The sequence below is a fragment of the Xiphophorus hellerii genome, chromosome 21, assembly GCF_003331165.1.
Source record: "Xiphophorus hellerii strain 12219 chromosome 21, Xiphophorus_hellerii-4.1, whole genome shotgun sequence".
Lineage (NCBI taxonomy): Eukaryota > Metazoa > Chordata > Actinopteri > Cyprinodontiformes > Poeciliidae > Xiphophorus > Xiphophorus hellerii.
The window spans coordinates 3259694-3285459 of NC_045692.1; the positions used below are offsets into that span (position 1 = coordinate 3259694).

Here is a 25766-nt window from a genome sequence, read left to right on the forward strand (position 1 = left end):
TTGAGCACAGCAAATAATGCAAAACAAAATGTGGCTCTAACCAGGTGCTGCAGTCTATAGTGACCGTGGCCCCCTGAGGGACGATGGTGGGTGTGGGAGGTTCCTCTGAAGCCTGGGGCCACAGGTACATGCAGCCACACTGCTGCAGAGGAACACAGCTGCCGTTCTGCTGCAGGAGGCCCTGGAAGGAAAAGGACAACGTGACTCCGTGAACCATTCGTTTTCTTTCAGGTGGCTTCATACAAAAAGGGTAAAACTACAATTCCAAATGGGTCATTTTTATTTTTGTAAGTTTTCTAAAATGTCAAAAACCTTAAAATGTTTTTTTTTTATATCTCAAAATTAAAAAAAAAAATTCTAGCAAATTTTTGACTTTTCAAACAAAAAATTTCTGATTTTTTGCAGAAATGTACTGATATTTTTTTCCCCTCTATCTACAATAAAGTTTGTTGTAAAGTTGTTTCCTTTGTTCAAGGCTAATTCATTTTACGGTCAAATTAATTCAACATCATTTAAATGATGTGAATTTAATGATTCACATCATTTAAATTCACGTAAATGATGTGAATTTTTAAAAACAGTTTTATATGTTTTTCTTCATACAGTATTATATTTTGTATATAAAATAAAATGAAATCAGATTATTGAGTAGAAGTTGACCTGAGCGCAGTAGCAGCCAGGTGTGCACTCCCTGACCCCCAGACAAAGATCTTCTCTGCCCATCAGAGCACACTGCTTCTCACAAGGCGCTCCGCATGCCGAGTAAACAAACGGGGCTTCGCAGCCTGCAAGCAGGGAGACACAACAATTCATATGAGTCTTTGATTTTATTATCGTGCACAAACTTCACAGCACAGAAAGTGCCACACAAACAGAATCACTCAATCAGACACAGCGGGGAAGAAACGGAAAGGGAAGAGCCCAGTAAGCAGGAGAACCTGCAGAAAACCTAACTTACCGTCACACTGACTGAGGCTGCACGCCTGGCTCTGGGTTTCTACAGGAGTGCACTGCTGCCCCCCGGTGGCCGAGGTGAGCGCTACGCGATATCGCTGCTGCCTCTGAGACTCGCACGAGCAGTGAGACCAAACGCTCCACGCGGACATGGGACATTCTGGAAAAACAAAACAGTTCAGGAGTTCTTCTATACACATTTATTTCAGTGTCTTGTAACGTGGCAAAAAATAACAAATTGCAAGCCAAAAGCTAAATAACATTTGGAATATTTGAAAATAATACTAATTAATATTTCCTTGCAGCTTAACGACATCACAATACGTCTTATTGTGGGTTTTTGTGGCTCTGTACCGGGACACGGTCGCTGGTAACACAGCTGGGTCTCCTCTCTGTTCCTCACTGCCTCGGCCTCAGGGGGGCACGCCGCGTCCCCTCCCTCCTCACACACACACGCCCTGCGTCGCGACACAGACCCGGCGCCGCAGCTCCGGGAGCACGGTGACCATGGCGACCATGGGCAAAGGTCATCTGGAAGGGAATAAAGAAATCAAAGAGATAAAAGGGGGAGCTGATATTTGAAGTTATCCAAACAGGAAGCAGCAGCAGGTTGAGAGGTTCAGCCTGGTGTGTTTTAGTAAGCTGCTCACGGGGAAGGTGTCAAACTTGAGGCCCGCGGCCCAGGACCAGCCCACTATATCCATTTTTATGGCCCTCTAAACTTCAGAAAGCCACATAAACACAAGCTCAAGATAACTGCTGTCTGCTTAAATATTATTTTATCAATCAAATCAGTGACTATTTGTACGAGGCCAAATGACTTAGATGTGAAAAGATGTAAAATATTATTTATTAAGAATTGCAAACAGAGAAAGCTGTATTTTAATCATTTTTAATATTAATCTACACATTATGACCCAAACCTTTAAGATCTTTAAGGACTTTCATGATCTACATATGGCCTAAAATGAAAATGATTTTGACGCCCCCCAGTGTATACCAACCCAGACACGGCGGCGTCTGGCAGTGCTGCGTTTCTCTGGCCGCTCCGCTGCAGTGAGAGCCGTTGTTTCGTGGCGGGGGGTTGATGCAGGCTCGGGTTCTGACCCGCGTCCCCTGGCTGCAGGTCGCTGAGCAGTCAGACCACACTGACCAGGGCGTCCAGGCACCGTCAACTGCAAACACAAAGCGTCCGGGCTGCCACCATTTCCTGAGGTATCAGAGTTTTAGACATGGGGGAGAGGATTCCCTCCAATTCCATCTGGAGGCGTCACACTCACCTAAAAAAAGAACTATTGTAGAGAAACGTATGTATATGGGAAGGAAAATGCAACAAATGGAGGAAAAAAGCTGACTTAAGTTGCTTTGACAGAAACAAAACTCCTCTTCTCCAAAGTCCAAAAGCTCCTCCTATTGTACCTGAAGCATGTTTTCTATTGCTTGGCTATCATAACTATTGAGCGTGCCGAAATATAAGCCTCACCCACCAACTTTGAAAAAGTAAAACATAAAACTGGACTGTACTTGTCTTCCCGCAGATGTCAATGTTGCGACATGAGATTTTTTTACTTTTAATGAAACATGTACTGTTTACCACAAAACTGAGTTTTACCGAACAAAAAAACTGCATATTAAACACATGAATCATGAATGACTTTTACCACTTCACAAGTTCGCAGCAGATAGAAAGAAAACTTTGCTGTCCGAGAGCTTTTCCTTCTAGACACACATTCACAAAATTCTGACCAATCACAATAGTTTAACAAGCAGAAAGAGTTGACAAGTTCACCAGCAGGGTTAAGACAAGACGAGGTGGACGACAAGCAGCTGAGAACAAAATAATGTGATTTTCTTCATGCGATTGCATTTAGTCAGTTCTACCCGACCAAACTGGGCTCCTTAGCTTAAGATTTATGAGAGTCTGGTTCTATTAATGAGCTCACAAAGTTTGGATTTTCTTTACTTTTTCTGGCACAGTTAGAGCAAAGCCTGAGAAGCACAATATGGTGTTTGTAAAACCTTAACTGGTCATAGTGCAGCATGAATGCAATTCAATGACTAACCAAGTTACAAATTATTATTTGTCGCCGTTCCCCGACCTTCAGGTCATCATTAGAGTGAATCTAGTGTCTACCTCTGCAGTCGATGTCTTGGCAGTAGATTCCCTCTGGGGTACAAATGCTGAGAAAGAAAACAGAGCATGGAAAAATGTGAACAAATGTTGATGCCTGGGCAGAAACGCCCTCTGCTGATCCCGGCTCTGAACTTTCCTCCTCTTCTATCTCACCATTGCTGACACTCTCCCTGCAGCCAGGTGTCTCCCACTCTCAGTTCCTCTTCACCATGAAGGCAGAGAGGGGGGCAGGGTCCAGGGTTGCACGGTTTGTGCTGAACTTCCTCAAAGTTGCAGTCTGCTCCTTCGGTCTCCGGGACCCGGGATCTGACACAACGTACGACACGGACTCAGCAAAGAAACTGTTTCTTGCTTCTCTGCCTAACAGAAAAATGGTAATAAGTAACTACAATGCAAAGTAGCTGCTTACTACTTTGCATTGTAGTAATGCAAAGTAGTAAGTATTGCATTGCAACGTGTCAATGCAATGACACGTTGCATTGAACTTATACTACAATAATAACAGAAGGCTGCAGATGCATGTTATTTCAACTTTCAGTCAACATATTGAACCATCATTGCTGGAAGAGTTTATTCTGCAAGTGAGCCCCTAAAGGATGAATCCTTCTTTACCCCTACAGACACAACACTGTTCAGTAAAAGACTAAAGTGGTTTACTGGCACGTAAGGCAAAATGCCAACCCAACTCAGAGTGTCCACTACCTCACCTGTATCTGGTTCTCAGGCCCCGCCCACAGGAAGTGCTGCAGGCTGCCCAGCTGGACCACGAGCTCCACGCGCAGGCAGGCAGGCAGCTGTGATTGGTGCAGAGCAGCCGGCCGTCGGAGCAGCTGCAGTTGTTGCAGTTCACCCGGTGCAAGCTGCCGGCCGCCCACACGTCGCCCAGCGAGTCCACGCAGTCGCACTGCCACAGCTCCACACACACACCGTCCTGCTGCAACCGACCTGAACAGACACACACGGCAAAACCTGCTCTAAAACTCAGCAGGTTTCAGGGCGTTTCAACACGCTGGAGATCCTGATCTGCATCTAGTCAAAATACAAAATATTAGTAAATAGACCATAATACTGTATAATAACTAAGTATAATCCTGGATTACATGCAGTTATTTTATCTAACAAAAAATATTAGTTTTGATGAGATTAAAAAAATATTTGTTTCCTGATATTAGTCATTTAAATAAAATCCCTGGGGAAGAAAAATGATTCATCTTCCAGAACAGATTTTAGACAGAGCTTTGACAATTCATGATACAAAAATCAATGTGAATCAAAGAAGCCATAAAATATCCTACAAAATATTTTAATAAACCAGCTTTCATCTAGTTATACATGCTTCACGTGAACCTTTAAAGACGTGTTTAAATCTGATCCAAGTGAACAGCAGCAGGAATAATTCATGCCTGTCCAACACCTCGAGGAAACATCACCTATGATACAAAACAAACACAAACAAAGACACGCGGCCGAGCTGACCGAGTTGACCGAGCTGACCGAGCTGACCGAGCGTGGAGCTGATTCAGTACCTTGAGGGCAGCGGCAGCCGGGCTGACATTCGGCGTTGCCCTGGCACTCGATGCCCTGCTGGAGATCTGAGCAGCGCTGAGGACACTGGTTGGCACACGACACAAACTCCTGGCCCGTCGAACAGCCTCCATCATCTGACGGCACACACACACACACGCACACACACGAGCACCCCCACACACAGAAGGTCATGAATGTCCTGGGGATGCTGCCGGCTCCGTTTCTGCATCTCATGCCTCCCCAAGAATGCTGACTTTTCCAACATGGCCATATGCTGACTTAATGAGGCTTTGTCCGTGTGCAGGATGAGGACGTGGAAAGGTCGCAGTGATCTACACATGGTGTGTTCCGCTCAGCCTCACCACAAGGTTTGGTGTTGCACGGCTTGACCTGGTTCTTCTCCCCCACGCACTTCTTTCCCCCGTTCTTGGGCGGGGGGCTGGAGCAGGAGCGGGTGCGGATGGACCGACCACCGCCGCAGCGCTGGTCACAGCGGGACCAGGGACTCCACCTGGACCAGCCTCCGTCCACTGTTTCACAGCGACACGTCAGGCAGTTGGCTCAAACTTCACCGTGAAGCGCACTGGTTGAGCGAGGCGCCGCACTGACCTCTGCAGGGCCGAATGTTACAGAAGCGATGCTCCAGGTTCCCTCCAACAATGTCCTCACACCAGGAACCGTTACCAGCAGGCTGGAGGAAGGTTCGGATCCTCTGCTGGTGACCCACCCCACAGGACCGAGAGCAGGACCCCCACGACCCCCACTCCATCCAGGAGCAGTTTCTTGGAGGGCAGGTGGCTCCTACACACACCTCACCTGCAGTTTAGAACAGAGTGTGGTGCAAACGGTACAAATCTTTGCAGCTCATTCCCATTGTCTGATAATTAAACGATGCTTTTTCTTCTGCTCGTTTATTCAGATTATGTTGACAGAGAAAAAATGAAGACTACTGCAGTATACCGCAGACTACTGGAGCACCGATTGCAGTTTACTGGCCAATTACTGATCGATGATCTCTAAAAAAAATCAATTCCAATTTGCCCGATGACAATTTTTTAAATTTTATAACAGTTTTGTCAGCTTGATAAGATCAATTTCACATGTAAGTCTTGGGCGATCACACAAAACCTGAGTGCACCCTTACTACACGTTATATGATGTCTTTCCTGGTATATAGTTCAATGCCAAATGTAGCTTAAATTTATACTCATCTCGTCACAGTACAAACTTAAATGCCAACGGATTTTTGGGGATTTTCTTTTGGGAGGTCAACTCCAAGGTCATCATAAACTTTGACCAGCTGAAGAAATCCATGTTTCACTGAGGATAATGACCAGAGTCAGTCTTCTGACAAAAAGCTCACAAATATGAACTACAGTACTCTGTTGGTCTGTAGCATAAATCTCCCAAAGATATATTAAAGTTTGTGGTTCTAACTTCAGAAAGAGTGAAAAGGACCTCTGTAACTGTTTTACCAAACAGGTTGGTTTTCTTTGGAACTAACCACGCCCGCTGTTCCTTAATTATTGCTACATTTAAAAATCACAATACATTAAAAAAAATCGAAGGTAGGGTTTGTTCTGAGAGAAACCTGCCAGGATTGACCCGGAGAGGGAACTGTTACAGTCAGACCTGGACACTGGGGCAGGTTGCACGCCTTCTCCTGGTGAGCGCTTCCAGAGCAGAGAGGTTTGGCACACAGTCGATGACGAGACTTTACAGCAGGGGTCTGGACGTCGGTGCAGGTTTTGGTGCAGGAGCTCCACAGCGACCATGAAGAGAAGCCAGAATCCTCCTCTAAAGGAGACGGAAAGAAAGGCGCTGAAGTAACTTTGGTTCTTGAGATCAGGTGATCCTCCAAATTAACTTTTTTTTTTACTGACGAATATAAACAGGTTGCCAAGGTTTCTACTTGTGGCTCTCTGTGACTTTCGACATTTTTGTGTTAACTTGTTTAGTTAATTACCTTCGATACTGTTAGTTTAGGAATCTAGATCAAACTTAGAAAGTACCATCTACTTTATAGAACCAACAACTAATTTTAGCAGAACAAGAATCCAGAGAAACCTTTACTAGTTTATAAATTATGGACTACTTATTCTCCTTCTTATTAAACATGGGGAACCAATATGTAGTTCTATACTTTTACTTTTTTGTTGTTTTTTTGGTTTGTTGTTTTGTTTGTATTAAGTTCTAAGTGGTGTGAAGAACTTTGAACTGCCTTTTGAGAATGAGTATAAACTACAAAAATAAGATCAGACCATCTCTAGAGAAATCGACCAGCACGTACAGTAAAATGAAGAAGAAGAAGATAAATGTTTAAATTAAAGCAAAGATGCTACCTGGAATAGTTGGTTCCACTGTTGGAACAACAGGAGCTGAAAAAAGCAAAAGCAATTAAGTCTTGTAACCATAGAACAAATCATTTCATCAACAAGCTTTCTCTCAGGTTAACCCCCACCTGGACAGTCAGGGGCCTGGCAATAGGTGGTCTCCTGGCGGGGCCCCTGACAGTCTCTCCCACCGTGGGCTGGGGCCGGCTTTGTGCAGGTCCTGGACCGAGTCTTCACTCCCAGACCTCCACAGGAAAGCGAGCAGGGGCTCCAGGGGCCCCAGGGTGACAACCCGCCGTCGATGGGGCAGAGCTCCAGGGAACAGTTCCACCTGCCATGCTCACAGCCGCTACAGGAAACAGAACCCGATCCCAGGGTAAATCGTAGAGCTGTTCAGCAGAACAGACTGATTTAAACAACACGTTGGACTCACCAGGTGCTGCAGTCATGCATCAGTGCATCTCCAGACATGAGCTCCATCCCTTCTGAGACGTTGTTGGAGAGCAGAGATGATACGGGTGTGACAGACACGCTCTGCAGGTGGGCCAGGAACTCTCCATCCACCAGACAAGGACACTCCTGAAACACACAAACCACCTGGGGTCAGTTTGTTCCGTCTCAACCCATCCTCAACTGCCCAGCCTGAAGTTGCTCAGGACCCACCGGTGTACACGTTCTACGGTGCTGGTAGGTGTGCGGGGGGCAGTGACAGCCTTCCTCACAGCTGTCAGAGTAGCAGCCCTCTCTGCCACTGACCTGAGCGCAGCTGAAGGGACAGCCCTCTCCACGCTCACACTCCCTGTACAGCTTACCGGGGGGGCAGCCCACATCTTCGCAACGGCGTGCAAAAAACACACACAAGTCATTTTATTTGTGTAGCAGCATTTTTCAAAGGATGACAAAGTACTGCAAAAACGAGGAGGAACACAGCATGATAAAATGTGTAAAAACATCTAAGTGAATACATTTTTTTAAAAGCTGCAGTGTTTAACTTTTACAAAAATCAGTTTTTCCCATATTTTTTAAAACTGTCACCATAACAGTGACACATTCTGACCATAACAGTGTGCTGCTACGACATTATGAGACATAATCTGTGAAAAGATCAAGTCCTCCACCTTCTCTCAGTGCTACTGTAGCGGTTCGAAAGAAAACAACCAATCAGAGCCAGGAGGAGGGTCTTGGCGCTGGTAATCAACCTCGTGAACACAAAGCTAAATGTGCTAATGGCAGAAAAACAACTTACAGTTACAGAGCTTTGCTAACTAGCCTTAGCATTCCTGGTGGGCTGTGTTGGTTTGCCAGCTGTAGTGTAGCACAGAGCAAGTGGGACGATGTGAGCAGCTCACACGCGAGACTGATTGAGCACCAAAACCTTCCTCCTTTCTCTGATTGGTTGTTTCTGACTGAGTGGTGTGTTTCTGCAGTTAGTACTGGGAGCACTGGGACAAGGAGCTAAAGGTTTTCACAGGTAAAACAGGAAAAATCACTTTCAGGATCAAAAAGTTAGATCAGAATCGGTTTGGTCAGCTTTATGGAATGATGCTCCAGGAATATGAAGCTGTCAAAGCAACACACCACATTTCACAAGTTTAACTGAACAGACTGATCTTTGATACCTGGGTATCACTTATAACACAAGTAATGTTTTCAGAAGTAAATAAATTATTTCTGTCTCCCAGTCAAGGTGGACAGAATACAAAATGCAAAAGCCCCAAAACAAAAATACAATTGCATATCATCAGCACACAGTGACATAATCTATTGAGACTATATTGAGTTGGAATAGAGTAGAGCCCAAAATGGGATCTTGAGGAACTTCACAAAACAATCCGTGCCATTCCCCGTGACTTTACTCCTGCAGACATAGAAATCTGACTGAATGTCACGTTGGAAATCACACATAAGGTTCAGAAAGTCAGACCCACCGAGGCAGACTTGTGTGTTGCACATTTTGCTTTGGCGACTGACGCCATGGCAAGGTGGAGAGGTGCAGGTACGAGAACGGGACTGCTGCCCTCCGCCACAGCTCACCGAGCAAGAAGACCACTGAGACCAGAGCAGCCAAGGGCCCACCGAGTCTGGACACAAAATAGACCACAACTCGCAGGATGAATTAACAAAAAAAAAGACAAAAACTCTAAATATTCTTTGTAAAGTTTGCAGTTAAACTGAAGGTAGAATAAATTTTGAAATGCTAGCTTGTATTAGACGACTACCTGTGCACATTTGGATGTTGCAGTCCTTCTTCTGCTCCGCTGCACCCAGGCAGCCTCTGCCGCCGGCCTGAGGGGCCGGGTTGTCGCAGAGACGCCTCCTGAACGTCACGCCTCCGCCACAAGGAAGGGAGCACTCGGTCCAGGCTCCCCATTGGCCCCAGCCCCCATCCACATGGCAACCAGGGACAGACTGGCACTGCAAAACGCCACCCTCACACGAGCTGAGGATTAAAGAAGCATAAAAAGATGAGGACTCGATACTGAACTGTTCAAAGTTCTGAACAGATTGTCATCGTTGGAGAGACAGGTTTACCAGTTTTTACAGTCACTGATGATGATATCCCCTGGATTTGCAAACTGCCAGTCATATCCACCAGGCCACACCCATGACGCATTCCTGAAACCCAAACCATCTTGGCAGAGAAATACACAGTTTTATGTTTCTGACATGAACAACAGATCTCCGTTTTTGATTCTTTCAAGCTAGTAAATGGAAGACGTGTCGAACCGGCAGCTGAGCCATTGTGGTATTTGCAGCGGCACTCCTGTCTGGCCACGCACACTTCGTCCTGCAGCAGCATGTCGCCTGGACAACCGCAGGTCCGCATGCACCGGGGGGAGTCCAAGCAGTCCGTGTCATCGTGGAGATCTGAACAGGAGCGAGCGCAAGGCTTCCCACACGGCCATTCCTCCTGACCACCACCACAGTCTGAGAAACACAAATGAATCTCACTTTTAACAAAGACGCTCTACGGCGTGTGAAGAGGCAGCTTCTCAGACTTGGTGAGCATCTCTGTGTTTAAACACAGTTACAGTCAGAATGACACCTCTCAGTGGGCTGACCTGAGCAGACAGTGGCGTTGTCGTGACATCTGCGGCTCTGCCGGCTCTCGCCCAGACAGGGGAGGCCACCAAACCTGGCAGGGGGACTGTTACACTGTCTGGTACGAATGGACGAGCCAGTGCACTCATCACATTCTGACCAGGCAGACCAGGAACTCCAGGAACCGTGAACTATCAGTGGAACACACACAAAACAAAACTGTAAAACAGGCATCTGAGTGAATAAATAACTGACATGAATGATCCTATCAGCATATCTGTCAGAGAGGACTAAAAGTGAAAGAATACACAGTGGAATCAAAAGTAAGTGTTAGCAAAGCAGCCCAGCTAACCCGGAGTAAAATTGGAAAACCCAAAGGTTTTTGGGTTTTTACTGAAAGTCTTTCTTACAATGGGAATCATACTTTCTGCTATAATAAAAGCTTTTCCATGTATGTAAATATCTGGTTTGTGAGATATCTGAAGTTTTATATGTTTTTCTTGAGAACAGAAATGTACCACAAACCTCTGTGCAAAATGCAAAAGCAAAACAAGTCAAACATGGACTTTCTTTCTCCTTCCATCATTTCTAAGATGTAAACAAATTTTTCGCAAGAAGAAAGAGAAAATACATCCAAATTATTTGGACTATTTCTGAGTTATTTTCATGGGGTACTAAAGTCATATCTGACAGTTTTGACTGTGTCTTTTCTGTGATGGTAATCTGAATGATTAATGAAGGGCCGTTTTCATATGCAGTTCAATCTCTAAGATTGCAGTAAGAAATATTTGCTTATTGCGAGGTAGCGCAAAAGTTTTGCAAGGGAACGCAAATGTTTTGTGAGGTAATGCAAGAGAAAAAAGAAAAATTCCCATGTCCCCATGGGGACTCCGTGAGAAAAAACCCTGAATATGTCAAACATTATAATATAAAAATACATATTTTTTAAAGTCACAGTTTTAACCTTCTTGTTTTATCCTCTCAACAGTGGCAGACCGTTTCTACTGGGTCACGTGATCAAACAGCTAACTTTTTTACCCAAACTATTTTCATATGAACAGTTTCTTAAAATGTCCGTCTCCACTCTGTTTTTGTCAGGATCTTACTTGGGCAGAACGTGACGACAGGGCAGGGCCGTCTCTGTATTTGCGCTCCGATCCTGTTGTGCGTTTCCTGTTGTCCAGGACAGGGGTCTCCCCCAGCTTTAGGCTCAGGACAGCTGCAGCTCCTGTAACGGGACACCGACTCCGCCCCACAGGTTCTGGAGCAGGGAGTCCACTCTGACCACTCACACCACCTGCCCGACACTAGGAAACAGAGACATACCAATTAGTTCCAGCTAGTTTAGAAGTGAAAATTCATGACATGAGGAACGATCGAGAGTCAGTACACAGCTTCATTTATTACAGCTGGAAACTAGTGAAGAGGCCCGAAATCTGGGTGTAGTAATGAACTCTGACCTGAACCTTAAGAGACACATAAAGAAAGTCAGCCTTCTATCACCTGAAGAACATTTCCAGGATTAAAGAACTAATGACTCAGCAAGATGTAGAGAAACTCATCTATAGGTTTATCTTTAGTCCTCTTGCTGCAGTTGATCCAAAATGCTGCTGCTGGTGTTCTGACTAAAACCAGCATTCATCTACTATGCAACACAAATCTGGAACAAACCTCTGGAAAATCGCAAAACAACCAAAACACTGAGTTCCTTTAAATCTAGACTAAAACCCACCTGTTTAGAGTTGCCTTTGAGCCACAATAAATGAAACACTCACCAACATTTATTGACGGCAATGTTTCAATTGTAGTTTTATTGTGTTTTTATGGTGTAAAGCACATTGAACTGACTTGTTTCTGAAATGTGCTATAAAAATAAACCTGACTGACTGACTGACTGACTCGCGCAGACCTTTAAGGTGACCTTACCCACCTGGACACAGCTCTCTGGTGCAGTTGAACTTGCCACCCTGACATGTGCTGCAACACAGAGAAACAGAGCTGACGCTTCTCTGCAGATTTATGATCAACAAAGCATCAGAAACTCAATGTGTTCCTTCAGTCTCCATCGTTCTGACCAGTTGTTGCAGCCATCAGTGGCCTCAGTGGACTCTTCTGGCTCCACACGACGCCCAGTGTTTATGTCCAAGCAGGGACAGCTGTTCCTCGCTACGCAGACCGTCCCATTGGCTGAGAGGACCTTCCCCTCGGTGCAGTAGCACCCCGGCTCACAGTGCCACTCACAGTGCTGGGAGATGAGTCAGAATATCGGTTTATGTCAACAGGATGAAAGTACAGACTACAGTGCTTTTAAAACTACACTTTAAACTTTTTCGCATTTTGTCACGTCACACCCACCCAACTTTAATGTTCAATGAAAATGTTGGAAGTGTGACATGGCTTTTTATTCAAACACAGAAGAAAACATGTTAAAGATGAGCAGTCTGCGGGGCTACACTTACTGACAGGTCGTCACAGGATCGAGGGCAGGACGGCCCACAGCTGCTGAAAACCGTTCCTGGGACCTTGGAGCAAGGCAGCACTAGAGCAAACAGATGGAAAAACTGGGAGGAAATTCTTTACAGTATGTTACACACTGGAGACAAATGAATCACAGGCGTCTGGAAGTGTGAACATTTACCCTGGCTGACTGTTTCATATCGGATAGATTTGAAGATTCTTTTAAAAACTTATTATTCTAAATGGGCTGGCCTCTTTTCATCTTTAGGATCTTTTCAAACTTCAATCTGTATCCAGAACTTTGAGATCAAATAATAAGTTGCTACTGAATCTCCCTCGGAGGAGACCAGGCTTTCTTTGTGCTGCTGCTGCTCTCTGGAATAAGTTTCCTTTCCAGATTAGATCTGCCCACAGTCTGGATCATTTTAAATTGCTTCTTAAAACATATTTTTATTTGCTGGTATGTAATTGAGGCGCGATACTGTAACTTCTCTGTTGTGACTTTTCAGTTTTATTTTCTCTTCGTTAATTGATCCTATTGTTTTATTGTATTAGGTACGGCACTTTGGAGCAGTTCTAAGCTGTTTCTAAAAGTGCTGTATGAATAAACTTGACGTTGACTTGACAAATGAAATTTACGTCACGAGCCGAGGTCCTCCAGACTACCTGGACAGTGGTCGGTGTTACAGGCTCTGACTTCTGTTCCTAGCCCCTCGCAGTAGTTCCCAGCCCCCTCAGGACTGGGGGAGTCACAGAGTCTCCTCCGGCTCTGGATGCCTCCACCGCACGACTTGGAACAGTCCGTCCAGTCACTCCACCGACTCCAAGCCCCGTCAACTACAGATGAGCCATTACAACAACAAAAAAATTACTAAAAGGAGCACGTTTGGTTTACTGCAACTGTAAATGCATTAAACTGGTTCATTCAGTGCAACAGAACATTGTATGCTGTTGGTAACGTTCATGAACCAAAACTCAACACGTGGTTTGCTCACGGTCACACGGGGGGACGATGCAGACTTGATCCTCGCGGTGAGGACCAAGACACGGGAGTCCACTGCCTGACCGTTGTGGACTGGAGCAGAACCGGTACCGAGACTGGAGACCCGCTCCACACGACACTGAGCACCGACTCCAGGGAGTCCATGATGACCACTGGCCGTCCACTGGACACGCGTCACACAACGATGGCGTGTAAACATTAGAAGGTTCTACATATTAGAGATTTTTCCACCTCCAAGTTTTGTGTCTTACCATTGCAGCTGACCCGAGAGCAGTTTACGAGTCTTCCTCTTTCACAGGTACTGGAATGTTAGAAACATGTCTGTCACTTTTACTCTCCCTTAACGCACTTAGAGTTAGCTTGTGCTGTATTTTCCTACCAGTTCTTGCATTTGTTGGGCACAGTGTCTCCAGGTTTGTATGGCTCTCTATCGGCATCACAGGGACAGTCTGACTGAAGCACACACTTACCGTCCTGAAAATAGAAAAGCTTCATAGCTTTCAGAGTAACATCGAAAGTGCATGTATAAATGGATGTCTGCTTCCAGCAGCCATTCACTTCTAACTCGGCGGTGTTTGATCACCTTGACTCTGTGTCCCTTCCTTTCCTGGCTCAACGTTTTAATGATGCTGTGGTGGAGTTTGTTGCTACAAAGCATAACCTTCACCCAACAGTTTTATCTCATTTTAGACCTGTTTTTTTTATTTCCTAGTTCTTTAGCTGACTTGAGGAAAAGAAGTAAACCAGAAAAAGTGACTGCAGACATTTAGCCAACTTCCCCAAACCTACGGCAGAGACAAAATGGAGAGACTTCTTTTTGTAGTTTATCTTTATGTTCAAGTGCTCTCTAACCTCTGCATGCTCCCTTTGAGTTCTAGGAAGCATAGCATACACACAGAAGTCACACACCAATAAAGCATTTAGTCAGAACTCGTTTCAGTGTTTGGCATGGATGGCACAAAATTTAAAAAAAGAAATAAAGAAAAAACACCAACTTACATTTCTGAACTTTTTGACCAGCTGGATTTTGATTCTTTAAGACCTTGACCTTGACCATAAATCTGAGGATTATTCTGAATAACTCTTTGAACTTCAGCAGACGGATGCTGTAATGGGAGCTGACTTTTTCCAGTTAAAAATGATTGCAAGGGTGAAGCAGTCCCTGAATTTTGGTGACCTTGACAAGGTCAGATAGGCCTTCATTACACTGGATTAGCACAGGTCATCAGCCTGCAGCTTGTCCAGCAAGACCACATCACTCCTGTCCCAAAGCAGCAGCAGCTGCTTTTGTTTTAGGATTAATTCTGAGACAACTTCTTTCCTGCTTATTTTTATATCTTAAAATGAACTGATACCCCATTACCTGAATGATCTGCTGAACAATATGGTTTTAATATTTCCAGACTAATGTTGAAAAATGGAGGACACTGGGCTTTTGCAGTTGCTGCTCCAAAACTTTGTGACAAATTCCTCTTGCGTCTACATCACTGAAATATTTTTATTCATGATCCTAAACCTGTCTGAATTGATGCTGCTTCTTTATGCGACTTCATTCGATTGTCTCATGATGAGTTGTAGAGCACTTTGGTCAACTGTTGTTGGTTTGACATGAGCTCTATTACCGACCTGCAGGACAGCCCCATGTGGACACTGGCAGCCTGGAGTGCAGTTCCTGCTCAGGTTCAGAGTGAGGTCAGTACAGGTCACAGGTCCCACCACACACTGTGTCCACTGCTGGCCTGCAGGACAAGTCCTGCCCCCACCTGACAGCATAAGAGTCAAATAAAAACAAGAAATACAACTCACAATAGATTACTAATATGTATTGTTTTATGTATTGTTTTAGATCCAATTTAACTAAATGTATTAGTTAAAGTGTAAGGATTAGTAGCGAATCAAATTGGTTCCTCATTTCTTTCTGGTGCAAAAATAAAATTTTTAAGTAGTAACTGCAGCTACATATGTATGAGGAGAGCCCACTTATTGAAGGAACAATAACTGATCAGATCAGTATTACCACACGACTGCAGGTTACAGGCGCTGAACTGCTGGGCTGTGCCGTGGGTCCTGATTGGCCCGCGGGTCCGGGTCCGGTAACCTCCTCCGCACGTCACAGAGCACTCCGACCACGAGCTCCACGGTTCTCTGATACCTTCAAACACATCGTGACACCTGTATCCATCACCTTTCCCACGCATCCATTCCACATCGCTTTGACACCATCAGTGATCTGACTGTTCTCACCCAGGCAGGGCTCGACGCTGCAGGTATCGACTCCGACTCGCTCTCCTTTGCAGGGACGACCTCCAAAGGCTGGAGGAGGATCGGTTCCTGAGCGGTACCGCCGTCTGATACCCACATCGCACGTCCGAGTGCATGCGCTCCACTGCGTCCAGCTGCTCCAACCACAGTCCACTTTGACACAAAATAACAAAACCAAAAAAATATATATATTAATAAGCAGAACAAAACAAAAAAAACAAACCCCAAAGAGAACAGGAAAATACCAGTCCATCACACAGTACTCACCTGGGCATGGAGTTGTCCCACACTCCATTTCTCCATCTGTGCAGGTGCTGTTTACAAGACAAAAGGAGTTAAAGCTGCAGTATGTAACCTTTATAAAAATATTTCTTTCACATATTTGTTGAAACTCTCATTATGTGACTCGTGACAGTACGGTATGAACCAACCTGTGAAAAAAAATGTAGCTCCTCCATTTTCTCCCAGTACTAACTAGAAACAACAAATCAAAGCTAGGAGGCGGGTCTTATCGCTGTCAATCATCCTCCATGTGGCGCTGCTCATCCCACTCTCTGCTGTGCTACAGTTAGCAGAGCCTATTGTAAATGTTAAGGCTAGTTAGCATGGCCACCGATGACAGCTTTACCGTTTTCCTGTAACAGTAAAGCTGTTACCATTTAGCATCGAGTACATGAGGGTGACTGACAGCGCTAAGACCTTTCCCCTAGCTCTGATTGGTTGTTTAAGGTTGGGAGCAGTTCCTTTCGTCTTCCAGCAACAGCAGCTCAGGGATATGGGAGGAGATCGATTTTTTTCATAGCTTATCTGTCTCATAACAAACTGTCATGACATGGTGACAGTTTTAACAAATAAATAAAAAACATTTTTTTAAATAAAAGTTACACACTTCAGCTTTAATGAAAAGCGTTAAAACAGAAACAGGACTTGTGGTCTGAAGTGAAAGAATTGCTAAAGAGGGGTACCAGTTGTTACAGGCATCAGCAGGCAGGGTGGCTCCCGCTGGGTGCATCTCCCCCTGGTGGTAACAGGGGCACTGCGCCAGAGGAACACAGCTGCTGTTGAACAGGTAGAACCCCGGGGCGCAGTAGCAGCCGTGGAAACAGGAGGTGGCGCACTGAACTTCTGCTGAGGTCATGTCCATGCACACCCTTGGACATGCCCCGCCCTGAGCCTCACACTCCGCTTCTGTCATGTACGTCATGCCCTCTGGACACACACCTAAAGGGAAACAAACACACACTCAGTACAGCGAGTCTGCTGACACAGAAAACAAACCAAAGAGTGTGAGGACAATGTTTTCTGCATGTGTAGGCAGAGTACCTGAACAGGGATGGGAGTTACAGTCTTTTGTTTGTATGTGAGGCCCAGAGCAGTTACTGCCCCCGTGCTGTGGCGACGGTGAACTGCAGAGCCTTTCCCTCGTCTGGACGCCAGAGTCACAATCAGACGAACACGGAGACCAGTGGGACCAGAGCGACCAGCCTCCATGCACTGGAAGAACACGGCTAAAGTTAGCATGTTAAAGGAGTAGTTCACAATTTTTGAAGTGATATCCTTTCAAAAGGTTATAAGCATTTTAAATTTTACCTGCACTGGAAGACTCTCTGTATCTTCATTTAATAAAAATACAGACTAGTCGGTGCCGGAGGCAAAGACTAGGCTAGAATGAGAAGGACCAACGCCAAAGTGAACTGTTACCGTTAGCAACTCACACCTCTAAAGGATTTTTGTGGTTTATTTAAATTTTTAAAAAATCCTTTTTACCAGCTTCGCAATAAATTGTTAAAATAAAAATACATTTAAATGAAAAAAATATAGAAAAAATATTGTAGGTCAAAAGAAAAAAAGTTATCCGGTGTTTGTGTTAATAAATGTTTTTGGGTCGAATGTTTTCTGTTTTATTGGTGTACAAGATGTTTTGGTTTTGTTCCCAAAATGAGAACGTTCTTCAAAAAGCTTTGCTTTATTTAACTGAGCTGAATGAATCGATGTTCCTTAGTCTGTTCTATTTCTTTTTTTGGCATTTATTGAACAGTAAATTAACAGGGTGGAGAGAGAGGGGGAAGAAATGCAGCAAATGCTTCGAGACCAGGAATTGAATACAGGATAACGTCATCTATCATGAGACATAAGTGCAATAAATCAAACTTTCAAAACGCACCTAGATAGAATGTCATAATAAAACACAGATTTATAAGTTAGGATGCCGTAAAACACAGCTTTTTGTGTGTTTTACACACAAAATATGTGTTTACAAAACACACATTTTGTGTTTGTGTAAACAAACACAAAATGTGTGTTGTGTAAACACATTTTGTTTACACAAAACTTTGTCAACAAACAAAGTTTGTTGACAAACTCTGGTCAACTTTGGCAAACTTTGCCAAAATTTGGCAAGTTTGGTTCATGCCATTATAAACCAAACTTCTGAACATATAAAAATGGCTTATTCAGGTCTTGAACTTTGCCATGCGTCTTTGAACAAAATCATGTGCAAGAAGTTATGTAAAAAGTAATCGTTTGCTGGGATTTTCACCATATTTTCCAGCATCTTTTGAACCAGATGTTTGGTAAAAGTGATTATTGGTGGCAGTTTTGGCTCGCGATAAGCCTCTGCTCATGGTGTGAGTGATCTATCAGCTGAGTCACCCCAAGAATCTGTTTTTGAGTAAAAAGTCCTTCTATAATATTAAAACCAAAGCACAAAAACAAGGCTAATAAAAGAAAAATACTTGGTGTTGTAGTTAGCATTTTCATTTTACAAGATATAAACTGACCATTTAAAACAATTCCACCTAAACAATTTCAAAAGTAGCCGTCTGCATGAGGTCTATTTGCTGGAGGGCCACATTTGTATGCCAAATAGGAGCATCATCCAGGTCAGCTGAAACATGAACTGCTCATATTCTTCTAAACTGACCTCAAACATCATGAACTATCTCTTTAAGGACAAAAGTGTACAATTATTTGATTGGTGCAAAAGGCATATTCTGTTTATGTGCATAAAGGATGAAGGGTTCTGCACCTGGACAGTGCTCAGTGTTGCAGGGCTCATGCTCCTCATCGTCTCCATCACACACAGGTCGTGTGTGTGTGCGGTTGAAAGCTGAGAGTGTTTGGCTGCAGCTGCGAAATCGGCGTCTGATTCCCACATCATCCACGTCACTGAAACATGTCTTAGTGCACTCTGACCAGCTGGTCCATTTACTCCATGTGCCACCTGGTAGTACTGTGCAACATGGAGAAGACTGTGAAATATGGCTCATACATAAGGTGAAACTGTTAGACTACAAACAATTAAGTTGTTTAAAAAAAAAAGAGCCACAAAACAATTCAGTGGAGCTCAGATACCAGGGAGACATGGGATGGAACAGCGTCGGGACTCAGAGGCGTCTCCCGAACAGGGCTGTGCTCTGATTGGTCCAGCTGCTGTCAGCACAGACCTGAGAAGAGAGAAATTAGCTTTGATAAGAACTCGTTCATCTTTTTTTTTTTTTTTAGATTTTTTTGGCTCTAGTGGCCTTTAGTTGATAGTTAATTGACAGGAAAGTGGGTAATGAGAGAAGGGAAGGTTGTGCTTAACCCCTGCGCCACCACAGCAAACCCAGAACTCATTCATCTTTATCTTCAAAATTTTCTGCTATTAACTTTAGAGAGGAAAGTGCTGCTGCCCAACAGTCTGGTTAAGGTAAGGGGTCATTTCTTCAATACTTTAAGTCCATTATTCACAGGTGGAAGACAGCAAGGACAGCTGGAAATCTTTCAAGCAGTGAACATCTCACCGATTTCACCCCAAGGTTAGACTAGATCAGTGCTTCTCAATTCCGTTCCTCAGGCCCCCCTACCCTGCATGTTTTAGGTGTTTCCCTGCTGCCACACACCTGGATTGAATCTATGAGTGATTAACAGGCTTCTGCAATACTTGATGGCTGCAGAACAGGTAATGCAATCATTTGGATCAGCTGTTCTGAAATAGGGGTACAGCTAAAACATGCAGAGCAGGGGGGCCTGAGGACTGGAATTGAGAAGCACTGGACTAGATAAAATAATGCTGAAACCCAGTAGCTGTATTTCGGACTTCATATGGGTCACTTAGCATTATTATATTATAGTTCTTAACACAACAGGAAAAGACTGAATGAGTACGGATTGCTCGAAAGGGTTGTTAAAGTTGTATCTGAAACCACAAGATTTCTACATCAATGTTTGTTGGACAGATGTAGAGATGTTTAGCCGAGATACACAGAAAGACAAAACCAGCCCGAACACCTTGTACCAAATATCAAGCATGACGGTGGAGAGGTGGTAATTTGGGATTGTCATACAGCCATTGAATTTGGCTCAGTCTACCATTTCCACATAGAGAACTTCTCCATTGTGGCTTCAATGTGTTTTTGTACTCAGGTTAGAAATAAACTCTTTGGGAACCTGCTGAAAACCAGATCGTTATCTCCTGCAGTTTGGGATCAGTTTGTTAGCATCTGCTCGTTAGGTGGGCAAATGAAAAGTAATGGGAACAGAGTGCTTTGAGTAACCAAACCAAAGAACAATTTTCTTAAAATGAGTCACGACAGTGAAATGCTTGATACTCTAAGGGCCTATCGTTGCCTTATACCCTGAACTACACAGAAACAAACATGCTCACCTGTAGCGTTGCTGCAACCCCACACCACACGTCACATCACATGGAGACCATGCAGACCAGGCGGACCACTGACAGGTCTCCAGACATCTAGAAGTGTCACAGGTGACCTGCCCTTCTCGGCACATGCTGGGGTCAAATAAGCATTCCAAAAAGCCATTCATTGTTTTTCACAAAAAAAAAAAATTCTCTTTTTACACGTATTTTTCAAGTTAATATTTGAAGATGTGTCTGCATCTCTCACCACGTGGTGCACTGATCTCTGCTGATCACCTGGCCAGGCTGCAGGGTTTCGTCATCCCAGTGACAGACGCACTGGCTGGAGTTCACACATCGGCCGTCCTGAAGGTACAGCCCATAGGGACAGCGGCAGCCTGGGGAAAGACACCATTTATAGCAAAAATTTGCTCTGATCCAAAACCCCCTGGAGGGAATACATTTCCCTCCTGTCCTGGGAATCACCAAAACGTAAGATGGAAGGTGTTGATGAGGGATCGGATGCACGTTTTTCCTTCTTTGTCCTGTTAACCCTTGAAAAAATCTGGCAAAAAAAGAATCCAATGGGAGAATGGTAACTGCTGGAAGAAAAACTCAGCTTTTGTTGTAAAAGCCATGTTTTTTCTACCTACACGTCAAAGACACGTGCAGCTTATATTAAATGTAAACACCATGCTTCTGAGTCTTACCGATGATACATGTTGCAGAGCAGTTGCTGGTCATGCTCAGATCTGAGCAGGTAGGAGGACAGGGATCAACCCGTCCAGGATGGCAATCTTCCTCTTTCACCAGCACCATGCCGCTGACGCAGCCTGTTGGTCAGGTTGTTAGTGGAGTTACAACAAACTCTGGTCAATTAAAGGAACAATCAAACCAATCTGGTTGGAAGCATCTGAATAGTCTTAAGTTTGGAGGAAAAGTTTCACCTTTGAGAACGGGTGGTTGCGTTTGACCCTTACCTGTCTGTGTGCCTGTCTCGTTGGTGCAGGGCTGGATGTTGCAGGTCTGGCTCTGTCGGGTCATGCCCTCACATTCCCGCCCTCCATTTTTAGGAGGAGGAGCTGAGCAGGTTCTGCTCCTCTGTCTAACTCCTCCTCCACACAGAGCATCACACTCTGACCACTCTGTCCATGCCGACCAGTGACCATGAACTGGGAGAAGGAACACAGTATCAAGCAAACAGCTCCCCTAATAGATGATGGATGTAGGTCCTGCATACAGACCTGGACATGCTCGAGGAAAGCAGGCTCGACTGTCAAACTGAGCTCCACCACAGGATCCTCCAGGCAGGGCGTCTCTTAGAATGTCCCTCTGCCGAAACAAGGAGCCGAGACCACACGTTACACTGCAGCCACTCCAGGCTGTCCATGGGGACATTATGCAGTCCACTGCAGGAGAGCAAAGTAACAGATAAGAAATACACAAGCCCTTTGATCACATGACCACTTTGGAAGAGCCTATGTAACACCTACCACAGTCTTTTTCATCCGATCCATCGATACAGTCCCTCTGCAGGTCACACCTGCGATCCTTGTGAACACACTCGCCGGTGTCACAAGAGAACTGCTTTGGAGAGCAGGGTCTGGGCACCAGGGGGCGCCATGGAGTTACTGCTGGGCTGGTGGTTGTGCCTGAAGGGGCATGGTGAGGGACGACTGGCATTCAACATGTACTGAAAACTTTGGAGCAGGGTTTACTCAAAACAAGGCCTAAAGGGCCGGTGTCCTGCAACTTTTAGATGTCTCCCTGGTCCAACCAGCCTGGAATCAAACCATTCAGTCTGTGTTAGCCACGCTTTCAATTTCTATACTTTGTTTAAAACAGAAACTGGCGACATGTCCATGGTGACCCCGCCTCTCGCCCGTTGACCACTGGACACTGGAAAGAGGCACTAGCACCACTCATGACTCCACTAGGAATAAGCGTGTATGATAATGGATGGATGAATAAATGAATGGACGGACGGATGGATGTTTGAAGCAGAGTATAGAACAAGCGGCTGGTTTTCACCAGGCTAACGTCCAACACACATGAACCAAATGGCTGAATTACCCCCTCAGTATGCAGATAGGTTCTCCAGAATCCTTCTAATGGCCTCAATATCTCACTCTGGTGTGTTGAAGCAGAGACTTGTCAAAGTTGCAGGACACCGGCCCTCGAGGCCTGGGCATGAAGACCCCTGGTTTTGGCGGATAAAAAAATATCGAGCAATCTTTCATACCACAACGTTCTTCATCTGAACCATCTAAGCAATCCTTCCTTCCGTCACACACTCGTGCAGAGTCCACACAGCCAAATGACCAGCATGTGAACTGGCCCTCCATGCAAAGCACTCTGGGCAAACCGGTATCTGGTGTGCTTGTGATGACTGATGGCGCTGTGAATCAACAGAACCTGCTGGTTATACTCCAACTGTGCTGCAAAGAGATGATTCCAGAGACATCACATGGGAAAATCATGTCCCACCTTCTGTGGTTTGAAGACCGGGTCTGCCAGGCTGCACTGAGGAAGTAAGATGGAGTCCAGGTTGGCCTGTTGTGACTCCTGGTAATAAGATGGTCTTGATTGTTTAGAAACAAACGTACACACAAGTAATTCAGCCGACACAAGAGAATCAGACAATCACAGTAACCTGAACTCGGTGGCTGAGATCTGGGAGTGACTGCAGGTGATGCCACACCAGGAAGGCCTTCTTCAGACTTGGTAGTGTGTAGCCCAGGGCCGCCTGTTGTGTTGTCACCATGGATACCAGGTCTTCCAGTGTAGGTGGTCTGATTGCGGAGGCCTGGAAAGCCTCTGGTGGGAGCAGTTCCTGGAGAGGACAAAGGGAAAATTTTAAGACAAAGAACCGATCTGTTGTTAAATGCTAAATTTTGCGTAACTCTCACCACAGTTTGTCTCATCAGAGTAGTCCTTACAGTTTGGCTGACCGTCACAAAGCAAAGACACAGGGATGCACTCCTCACTGCGGTGGCATAGAAACTGGCCTGGCTTGCAGCGCTGCACTGTCACTGTGCCAACCGCAGAGGGCGATGTGGTCACATACTCATCTGCACATGTCAGGGAGACATTGTTTTAATGAATCTATAAGGAACGTCTAAAGCAGTTTTACACTTAGACCCCTTTACTAAGCTGTATAAATTACACATATTAATAGAAACTTTTCATATTTGTATTCATCCCCTTTACTCCAACAATACTAAATACATTCCAATTGTATTTATGAATCCTCTTCCTGTTTGCAAAGCAAGGTATTATCTCAGGAGAGTTGAATAGAAATGGACATCACCCTTTTCAGATTATTGTTTTAAAAAATATATTAAAAAGTGATGTATCATTTCCGCTTCATACTTATGGGCTAGTTTGTGTTGGTCTGATAAAATCTCAGTAAAACCACTGAACATTGTGGCTTAAATGTGACAAAATATCTTAAGGTTCAAATGTTTTTTTTTAATACTTTTTCTCTTTAAATATTTTGTTCATCATGCTTTCACAGAGGTGTATGCTTGTTAAAGTCCTTTACCTCCTCTGCAGCCAAGAATCTCCACACGAAGGTAGAATGTTTGCCTGAACTCCACAGGGATGATTCTGATGTACCGAGCTCTTACCAACCGACCCAACCAGCGGGTCACGGGGGTCCTGCCCACCATCCGAACCTCAAACACCTAAAGGACAAAAATCATATGTAGTACTACACAAAACTTAGTCTTGAGTTTTATCTCATTGATTTATAGGTTACATAGTATTAAACAACCAACACCTTGGCAGGGCCGTCAAACTTTCCATTTGCTGTGAAATCTGAGAAGAGGGCGCTCTGGGGGGCAAAGGCCAGGCGATATTTGGTGAGGTAACCCCACATGCGCTCATTTCCCTGTGTCACCACTCCTGACACCCAAGTGGGCTCCAGGAAATCCACCTGAAAATATGGCTGGGGGTCCCCAGGTAGGGGGCTCCAGCCAGGCTCCATAACTGGACTGCAGGAAAGAGATAATAATACGCAATTTTGATCACTTGAATCCTTGTTTTCAAATGATCATTTAAATAGGTATCCATCAATCAATCTGCCCCGATTTCCTTCATCTGACGACCAAAAGGTCGTCAGATTGGCGACCGGCCAATACACAAACATCCGATTGTCTCCATTTATCTACGTACACAGAGGTCTGAAAATCAGTCACTGTCCCCTTCTGCTCGGCAGTGACAGAAAGCTGACTGACACAAGGTCATATCTGCATGTAGCAATAGTCACCCCACTGTTGGCAATCGACCAAATCGGAATCAGCAAGACAGACGTTCTAAAGGTCAGTGACTGGCCAGAAAACTACAATTGGTGCACCCCCAATATTAATTGTCAACAACACCAGGAAACTATTAGCAAAGGTGAATGCCATCACCCACATGTTGGGGACGATGTTTAGTCTCCCGGCGTCAGCGGGGTTGTTCTCACGCTGTGAGGATGAGGACAGCTGGCCGTAGTGAATCCTGCCATCCTCCAGTCCAAGAGCAGAGGAGCAAAGGCCTGTAAAATGTGACGTTTATTAATGGAAACACTGAAAAATTCAAGGTATTTAAATAAGTTCTTCAGAAAGAACAGAAACTTACTGTGGTATCCTGGACCGCCGTCCTTTCCATAAATACATCCAGATTAGAACACGTTAGTTTGAGCAACAAGGAACGAATAATAAACTAAAACAGCAGCAACATCTGTAATCTTTTGTCTTTTAAAGTTTGAAGCAGTGGCCGCATGATTGCCACAATGATGTAAGTTTAATACTGAGGAGAAAATGTCACTTTTTTTAAAGCTTATTCAATTTCAAGACAGAACTGTTAACTGTGGGTTTTGATATTTGGTTTACATTGTACAGGGAATATAATACAATTAGGTTGGAACAGATGTTCATCAAACATTTTCCTTACTGTCGGTGTTGCAGTAGAGAGAGAAACAGCAGCCATTGATGGGGTCTTCAGAGGAGAAGGGGTGGGTGTGTGTGGCCTGCAAGTGGGAAAATAAAATTGTAAAAAGGAACAAGAGCGATTTTGGTGAACATATATAAGCATCCGATTAAGAGTACGCTCCTTACCTGTCTGACTGTGTAGTGATGTCATGTCGGTGGCATCCATTTTCATCTTCTCCTTTAGGACAGTCAGGGATACCATCACAACGCCTGTCTGCCTCAATGCAACCCCCTGGTGGTGGGCAAGAGAAGTGACCAATGGGACAGCTGCGTGGAGTGGTGGTTGTGGAGGAAGGTTGGGTGCCTGCAAAAGATGTTTTACACACATAACAGGAAACTGTCCAATAAATGTAACGCTCATTTGTTTTAACTTACAAAAGGCATTTTGCAAAACTGAGTTAGACAAATAATAACATAATGTGAATTAAACCCAAAACGAACAATAAAAATATTCATT

General features: G+C 44.6%; 1 protein-coding gene across 1 annotated transcript in view; it reads right to left on the reverse strand.

The window, feature by feature from the left end:
* The window catches only part of sspo (SCO-spondin), an 82905-nt gene that overhangs the window by 29439 nt on the left and 27700 nt on the right, over nucleotides 1–25766 (reverse strand). Inside the window, exons 46-98 of the mRNA XM_032552126.1 lie at nucleotides 25436–25613; nucleotides 25272–25347; nucleotides 24957–24978; nucleotides 24753–24873; nucleotides 24115–24328; nucleotides 23878–24019; nucleotides 23243–23404; nucleotides 22987–23166; nucleotides 22821–22898; nucleotides 22576–22731; nucleotides 21827–21985; nucleotides 21578–21742; nucleotides 21314–21505; nucleotides 21044–21166; nucleotides 20602–20731; nucleotides 20361–20486; nucleotides 19067–19158; nucleotides 18741–18944; nucleotides 17036–17206; nucleotides 16678–16933; nucleotides 15980–16026; nucleotides 15695–15865; nucleotides 15468–15602; nucleotides 15077–15213; nucleotides 13830–13924; nucleotides 13702–13751; nucleotides 13443–13613; nucleotides 13114–13284; nucleotides 12450–12529; nucleotides 12066–12235; nucleotides 11921–11967; nucleotides 11097–11297; nucleotides 10011–10181; nucleotides 9676–9876; nucleotides 9481–9580; nucleotides 9168–9388; nucleotides 8877–9029; nucleotides 7612–7778; nucleotides 7382–7527; nucleotides 7077–7297; nucleotides 6958–6993; nucleotides 6248–6412; nucleotides 5225–5431; nucleotides 4978–5145; nucleotides 4615–4749; nucleotides 3796–4033; nucleotides 3242–3394; nucleotides 3089–3135; nucleotides 1959–2129; nucleotides 1309–1485; nucleotides 959–1114; nucleotides 661–785; nucleotides 42–181 (exon numbers count right to left, since the gene is read on the reverse strand). Coding sequence (XP_032408017.1) covers nucleotides 42–181; nucleotides 661–785; nucleotides 959–1114; nucleotides 1309–1485; nucleotides 1959–2129; nucleotides 3089–3135; nucleotides 3242–3394; nucleotides 3796–4033; nucleotides 4615–4749; nucleotides 4978–5145; nucleotides 5225–5431; nucleotides 6248–6412; nucleotides 6958–6993; nucleotides 7077–7297; nucleotides 7382–7527; nucleotides 7612–7778; nucleotides 8877–9029; nucleotides 9168–9388; nucleotides 9481–9580; nucleotides 9676–9876; nucleotides 10011–10181; nucleotides 11097–11297; nucleotides 11921–11967; nucleotides 12066–12235; nucleotides 12450–12529; nucleotides 13114–13284; nucleotides 13443–13613; nucleotides 13702–13751; nucleotides 13830–13924; nucleotides 15077–15213; nucleotides 15468–15602; nucleotides 15695–15865; nucleotides 15980–16026; nucleotides 16678–16933; nucleotides 17036–17206; nucleotides 18741–18944; nucleotides 19067–19158; nucleotides 20361–20486; nucleotides 20602–20731; nucleotides 21044–21166; nucleotides 21314–21505; nucleotides 21578–21742; nucleotides 21827–21985; nucleotides 22576–22731; nucleotides 22821–22898; nucleotides 22987–23166; nucleotides 23243–23404; nucleotides 23878–24019; nucleotides 24115–24328; nucleotides 24753–24873; nucleotides 24957–24978; nucleotides 25272–25347; nucleotides 25436–25613 — 7720 coding nt within the window. The remainder of the gene's footprint in view (nucleotides 1–41; nucleotides 182–660; nucleotides 786–958; nucleotides 1115–1308; nucleotides 1486–1958; nucleotides 2130–3088; nucleotides 3136–3241; nucleotides 3395–3795; nucleotides 4034–4614; nucleotides 4750–4977; nucleotides 5146–5224; nucleotides 5432–6247; nucleotides 6413–6957; nucleotides 6994–7076; nucleotides 7298–7381; nucleotides 7528–7611; nucleotides 7779–8876; nucleotides 9030–9167; nucleotides 9389–9480; nucleotides 9581–9675; nucleotides 9877–10010; nucleotides 10182–11096; nucleotides 11298–11920; nucleotides 11968–12065; nucleotides 12236–12449; nucleotides 12530–13113; nucleotides 13285–13442; nucleotides 13614–13701; nucleotides 13752–13829; nucleotides 13925–15076; nucleotides 15214–15467; nucleotides 15603–15694; nucleotides 15866–15979; nucleotides 16027–16677; nucleotides 16934–17035; nucleotides 17207–18740; nucleotides 18945–19066; nucleotides 19159–20360; nucleotides 20487–20601; nucleotides 20732–21043; nucleotides 21167–21313; nucleotides 21506–21577; nucleotides 21743–21826; nucleotides 21986–22575; nucleotides 22732–22820; nucleotides 22899–22986; nucleotides 23167–23242; nucleotides 23405–23877; nucleotides 24020–24114; nucleotides 24329–24752; nucleotides 24874–24956; nucleotides 24979–25271; nucleotides 25348–25435; nucleotides 25614–25766) is intronic.